The 7,129-nt window shown below is 42.6% G+C and overlaps 1 protein-coding gene across 1 annotated transcript in view; it reads left to right on the plus strand.

The window, feature by feature from the left end:
• Positions 1-841, plus strand: part of SOWAHC (sosondowah ankyrin repeat domain family member C) — a 4,327-nt gene extending 3,486 nt beyond the window's left edge. Inside the window, exon 3 of the mRNA XM_026055361.1 lies at positions 5-841. Within this exon, the coding sequence (XP_025911146.1) occupies positions 5-841 (837 nt within the window). The remainder of the gene's footprint in view (positions 1-4) is intronic.
• The last annotated feature ends 6,288 nt before the right edge of the window (positions 842-7,129 follow it).

Here is a 7,129-nt window from a genome sequence, read left to right on the forward strand (position 1 = left end):
CGAGTCGGACAGCGCCTCGGTGGCGTCGTCGTCCGCCGAGGAGGAGGCGGCGGGCGCGGTGGCGCTGGACCCGCTGGAGCACGCCTGGATGCTGTCGGCCTCGGACGGGCGGTGGGAGAGCCTGGAGGGGCTCCTGAGCTGCGAGCCGGCGCTGCTCTGCAAGCGGGACTTCGTCACCGGCTTCACGGTGCTGCACTGGGCCGCCAAGCACGGGCGGCAAGAGCTGCTGGCCATGCTGGTCAGCTTCGCCCAGCGACACCGGCTGCCTGTGGACATCAACGCCCGCACCAGCGGCGGGTACACGGCGCTGCACCTCGCCGCCATGCACGGCCGCACTGAGGTGGTGAAGCTCCTGGTGGGTGCCTACGACGCTGACGTGGACATCCGCGACTACAGCGGGCGCAAGGCTGCCCAGTACCTGCGCCAGGGCACCCCGGGGGACATGCGGAGCCTCGTGGGGGCCCTGGACGAGGAGGATGAGGAAGAGGAGGAAGGGGCTGCTGGCAACGGGAGTGGGCGCTGGAGGCTCTCCAACCTTGCCTCCAACCTCATGAGCTACCGGCTCTCCCACCACCACCACCACCACCACCACCACCACCACAGCACGGGGGAGGAGACTGAGGGCACCGAAGGGGCAGCAGTGCCAGGCAAGAGCAAGGAGATGACCAGGAAAGCCTCCGGCAGCGGGCGGATGAAGCCTCGACTTAATAAGATCCGCTTCAGGACTCAGATCATCCACAACACGCCCTCCTTCCGTGGTGACACCGAGGAGGAAGAGCAGGAGGAGAAGTCCTTGAAAGGGTCGTTCAAGCTCAGGCCCAAGTCCAACGTCTTTGGATAAGGTGGGGGAGCAGGAGGTCCGGGAGGTGGGCTCAGGGGCCAGAGCACCCTAGGGTGCAGTGCGGGAGGTGGGGCACGTACGAGCGGGTGCTCCTCTAGACTCATGTGCTGTTGGGAGATGGATCCTGAGTATCTTGCTTTAACTCTGGGGTGTCTGTGAGTTCAACAGGCCGGCAGGGCTGTGGTGGCTCACAACTCCCAAGAAAGCAGCTGCTTTGATTATGCCCTTGGTGCTGAAGCGAGGGGCAGTGGGTGCATTGAGAAATGCTGGAGTGTTTAAAAGCTGTGCTGCTTTCTCTCTAACAGCAGACTTCTGCATCAGAAACCTGTGTTAGTAAATCTAGGATTAGCGAGTTGAGTGGAGGAAAGAAAAATGCAAATGCTCTGCTCTTATACTATCAACTGGTACTATAAACTGCTTGTGAACAGCTGGCTATTTAAGAACACCTCAGTAGTATGCAAGTATACTTTAAGTCTCTTTCTAACAGCAATACCACCTGGCATAGTGTGGAGTTGGGTACCCAAAAGGAGACTGTGGATAAATGGTTTCCTGTAGGAATCCTAGTTCCAGTCCAGCAAAGACTTGAACCTGTATTGACTTTATGCATTGAAAATTGCCTAATTTGACATCACGTATATTTTTAAAAAAGGCACTGCAGACAATGAATAGAGTTAAACATGCAGAAGTCTCTGCTGTCTGAGGTACTACTGAACTTGCTTATCACTGTTGGAATACTAATACAAGACAATGTAAGCAGAGTCTTTTTATGTATTTGGTATCTTATGTTTTGTCGTAGGCAAAGCAATTTTATTTTAATCACTGTGAATTCTCAAGTGCCAGACCTAGCACAGTTTGAGTTACTGAAGTCTGGTCAGTTCTTGTTAATGTTGTTTGTATAACTCACTGCATTTAAAACCAGAAGACCGCATTGTATGTGTTACATGTGAAAGTCATTCTGTTTTAGAGAAGAGCACAGAAGCCATTGCATGAAACCTTCATGAAGCTCTAATGAGGTCCTGTAATGCAATAGTACAGGTCTGTGTTCACTAGTGACTTGTGTTCCAATTCCTTCAGCTTACTTTGTGCAGAAAAAACAAAAAGAGGGGGACCAGGAGGTGCAAGGTACATAACTAGCACTCTGAAACTCTATCCCTGTTTGTTTAGCTTACTGAGTAAAAGCAGTATAAGATACGTTCTAGTTAATGATGGCAGTGGTGTTTGAGTTCTTTTAAACAGGTATTTCTAGAGAAGTAATCACCAGGGCTTTGAACTGCTGTTTAACAGCCTAGTAAATCTTAATCTGATTGATGAGCCTGTCTGTCCACTAAAGCTTTCCGAACACTTGAATCTTGCTTCTCTGCTTTAAAGGTAGCAATTCCAGTGAAACCTAGGAGGCAGACTGGTATCCAAACTCACCTCTCCTTACAAAGGAGGTATTGAGCTGACCCTGTATCCCAAATGCTGCTCAAGATAGATGCTTAGATGTCAAGGTACTGCCAATTTCAATGCAACATTTGTCAAAGCATGTTTCGAGTTGCGCTTCCTCAAAGTGTGTGTGCATGTCTGTCAGGTAACTAACCAAAAGTAGGTGGACTTCGATAGGTAAAAATCGAAATTTGAGACACTGATTACATTTATGCCACAAGCTCTAGAGCACTTCACAGGGAAACTGCTTCTGGGAGTTGTGCACTTTCAAAGTAACAGCTGTCGGTAGCTGTTGCCATTGACTTACATGTCTTTCAGTGACAGAGGAAGGGACTGTTGGTGATTCACTGGTTTCAGATTTCCCATGCAGGTAAATTTCCAATTTCTGCACTTTGTATCAAATTCTAAGAAGTGACAGTGTTTGTACAGGCATGCAAGCAACACTTACCTATTTTTGGAGAAAGTTGCAAGAAAAAAAACTGAATTTCTGCATAAGTGCTGGTCATTGCTTTTGTGCAAAAGATTAGAAATTACGCAGGGGTTCAGCTTTAGTTTATAGTTTATAAGCTATAATATAAATTTCATGTGCCTTCATTTTGGATTGATTGCTACAAATGTGATGGATACAGTCTTGCAAAGCACTTTGTCTTTATGTCTGTGGGGCAGGACCAGAAATCTTCCCCCAGCCCTTCCCGTTTAAGCTGTAAACTGGTACTACACCCGGGTGTCTGAAAGGGGAAAAATCATATATGTTGTACTGCAGAGCTAATTCTTTTGTGACAGAGAAGAGAATTAGATGTCTTAAACTCTCTTCACTGCAGAAAATAAATAGCTTTTTAAGGTTCTATAAAGACATTTGCAGCTTGAGCCCTCTTCAGCGTGGCGCTTCTTAGTTAAGCACAAATTCCATGCAACTACCTACTTCCAGACCCTATTAAAGTAACTTTCTGCTTTGAGAGTTTATAGCTTTTTCATATTAACTGTCATGTGTTGATCTCTTCACATGCAAATAGCAAAGAATTGCACAAAAATACTAAGTCTTATATAGCTGTTGGGGCTTAGGGAAATAATTTGACAGTTTGATGCTTTGGGATGTTGGAATATAGCACACTTTACATTTTAAAAGACTAACTGAAACACAGTTTTGTCTTGCATAATACAGTAGGACTTTGGTAATTACTAATAGAATTTGAAAACTGGTAAAAAGGTGCATCACTATAACTCATTATTTGAACTATCAAAGTGAAACTCTTGCTCCGTTCTAATACTGTTTCGTCTTTAACTATCAAGTAATGAGACTTCACCATCGCCGTTCAAAGGTCTTTGCAAGGTGGGGTGCAGTGACACCAAGTCCAAACCGTAACAAATTCTACTGTTATTTGCAAAATATTTACAAATAGCTAGGTAACCATTAATGTCTCTTTGCGCTATGGTACTAAAGCACTTTGATTTCACATTTTGACTCATCACATTCCACACTGTTACTTTTTTATAACATGAGCTAAAACTTAAGTTTTGTTTGGGGACAGGAAAAGCTTGATGCCCTGTTTCAGAATATTTACAGTCTGAAGGTACTATTGAGTCAGATATTTTGGATACATTGCCTAGAAAGATGTGAATTTGAAATAAAGTTGTTTGGTACAAAAAAAAAAAATGGAGCACTTACTAGTGTCTTTTTAATAGTACACTTGAAGTTACTGAATGTGTTTATTCACTTTCTATGGTAGTGTGTAATGCAGCAAGACTGTAATGTAAACATTTGATATCTTTTATTGTATCTTATGCCTGAAATATTAGAGGCCTGGAAGCCCGACAGTTTTTATTAATACAAGTTTTTATGGGTGTCTTTCTGAACGGTTGAGTTAAGAATCTGTAAACTTTAGTTTTACTGAAATAAAAAGTGCCCATGAATTGTTCTTGCTTGAATGTACTTCTGTATAGCACATACCTAGCGGCCACTTGCATATTGGCCTGCAGAAGAATGTTTTGTTTTGTTTTGTTTTATCATGAAGATGGCTGATACTGTGTAACATTAGAAGAGTAAGAGACTGGAAAAAATACAGTGGAGCTGTTCTTAGGACAGTAACATTTTTCTTTGGCAGTTACACACTCTCAAATAGTTCACTTTAAAGTAAATCAAGACAGAGCTGATTTTTAATGGTGAAGTAAGTCTAAATAAGGGCTTGGGAGAGTGGAGTTGCTAAACTTAAAATATTGCCCTGACCTTGTTTCTATGCAGCTAGAAATCTGACTTTGGAAAGACTAATACTAGTTTTGGTCGCTATGTGAAGGTCAATACCTAATTAAAAAGGTTTACGATTAAGGCTTTTTTGTAACGTGCTGTATCTATAGCCAGCAGCTTCTCTAAAGGGAAGATTCATTTCATTTCCATGTGAGACTGGGATTTGGTATATCTAAATGTTTTTTGAATTTGTTGCCTTACCAAAATACAGGGTAAAACTAGAGAACGTCGTGCTGCCAGTAACTCCTCTGAGAGACGTCCAGATTCATTCTTACACCGGAAAAAAAAGGCTTGGCTGTTATTGTGCTGCTTGATCTTCTAGTTGATCAGGATGCATGCAGCTCCAAGCCAAGCAACCTCAAATCAGTAGTTTAAGGACTCAAGTGAGAGGAGGAGGGAGGGGAAAGTATTCTTGGAGGCTCAGAGGAGAGTGGAGCACTGGGGCAAGCAGCTGAGGTTATGGGCCTGGGGAAGGACTCAAATCAGTACGACAACAGTCTACACGAGCCCTGCTGGTCATGTAAGCGACTTGGCTAGCGGTTCAGAAAGTTGTATCCAAACATAAATTCTTCTACAGARTAATGGTTGAGAGTTATGACTTGCTGAAAACTCAAATGTAACAATGTCTCATGTTAAGCATTTTAACTGGCATTCTTACCAACATTTCTTGGGGTTTGCAGAAGTATAAACAACTCTTCTGAGTTGAGTATAGCTACAGCTGTTGCAGTACAGTCTGTACATCGGATTGGTCCCACTTAACTTTAGGCTTCTCATTGGGAAATAAACCCTTCAGAACTGCATTCAGTTTACTTATTTTCCCATTGTCTAGAAAGAAGGGTGCTGGGACTACAGCCCTGGCTTAATGTGCCTTGAGTGTACAAAGCTATATGGAATACACCCGAATTTGAAGATGTTAGAAGGTTATAACTTGGTGACTTCTTCCAGAAAAAAGGAAGTTGAGCCATGCATTTTGCTTTTTTGTTGGAGTTGCAAAACAAAAAACACATTGTGGCATTTTTTTTATGTCTTCAACTGAGGTGGAGGGAAGGAGGAAGAAGGCTTTATATTAATATTAGGGCTTGGAAGAGGGACTGACTGTTCAATTTGGGTTAAATTGTGAACAGCTTTGGGGAAAAATTGGAACATGCCATTTTGATTTTCTAATTTTGTTATAATTTATCTTAAACGATTTTCTGGTTTAGCCAAAGTTGGTACTAATATGCACACTGTTGGAAGCACCAAGCAAAGCTACCAGGTTTTATTTATTTGGTTTATTTTATTTTTGGTTTATTTTGTACAGCTGTGTTACTGTGTTTATATATAGAAATGTTTCATCTTGTGTGATAAAAGCTGAAGAAATGGTATTTTGAAGTTTACAAGGCTTTAAGCTGCTAGTGCCATGTGGAAAAGTTACCTTAAAAGCAGGTAATACGGTCAAAGTGCAAATGCATTCTGTGTTCTTTCAACTAGATTACTAAAATTGTGAGCTATTGTAGTTAAATGTTTCTGCCATTTTGTATAGAAAGCTCTACACTGTCCTCCCCTAAATTACTTGGAAGCRTGAAGAGAAACTAACAAGTCACATCAATCTATTTTAACATGCCCTGTATCACTAACGGGCATTTTGCCAATCCGTGGTAGGAATGTCAACAGGCAAGAACAGTACTAGACAGCAGATCTGTGTTTGTGCATGTGCCTGCACAAATTAATGCAAATAAATYGTAGAAGCTTATTGCTGCCAGTCTAAAGCAGACAACCTATATCATAGACGTACCTACCAATCCTTGTCCATTGAAGAGAGGCTTTGGAAACTTAATTTTACATGTATCTWGCCACCAAAATAATTCAACTGTTCAGGCTGTATCTAGAGCTAGCCCTAACTTTAGTTGAAAGAGTGGGAATTTCCTCAGCGTTTTTCCCCTGAAGCTAGGGGTCTTTCACTTTCACTAGCTGGCTGTTGAGCTCTACTAGCCATTTCACTTTGAAGTTCCCTAGAGTACCTGAGAAACTGGTGGTAGATAGCGGGCACAAAAAAAGAGATCTCTTTTAGAAACTTTTTTTTTGAAAAAAGATAAAGGATGTCTGCAATATTTGTTGGGGCACAAAAAACCCATGGGACAGTTCATACAAGGAGGCACTGTCCCCATTATTACTTTGAGTACAGAAAGACAAACTATGCAGGCTAAAAAGATGTCTTCTGTACACTTAACTTTATATGAAATATTAAAGCCTCAAAGTCCCAGAAAACATCTCTGTTTGTAGCCTTTGAACAAATAAAACTTATATTTGGTGTTTCTTTCCTTTGCTACCTATCACATACCATCTTATCAAAGGTATAGGTTATGCAACTAACTCTGTAAGTGTTACTTTAGGAGTGTGTAATTACAGGGATCCAACTGGCTCCTGCTGCTTCAACTGCCTCCTACAACATGACCGTTAGCTACCATTCTTGCATGTCTCTGCCTATTGAAGCCTCCCCTTCCTTCGTTGATGGGGCTGCCTGGAATAGACTGCAAGTGTCATAGCTGCCACTGCGTGCCTTCTTTGGCTGCACAGAGTAGGCTGTAGCATCAGTAAATCTCGAGCCTTTCGAAGCTGATAGAATAACTTCCCTCGAAGGG

This window comes from Apteryx rowi, unplaced genomic scaffold, assembly GCF_003343035.1.
Source record: "Apteryx rowi isolate R43461 unplaced genomic scaffold, aptRow1 scaffold_123, whole genome shotgun sequence".
Classification (NCBI taxonomy): domain Eukaryota; kingdom Metazoa; phylum Chordata; class Aves; order Apterygiformes; family Apterygidae; genus Apteryx; species Apteryx rowi.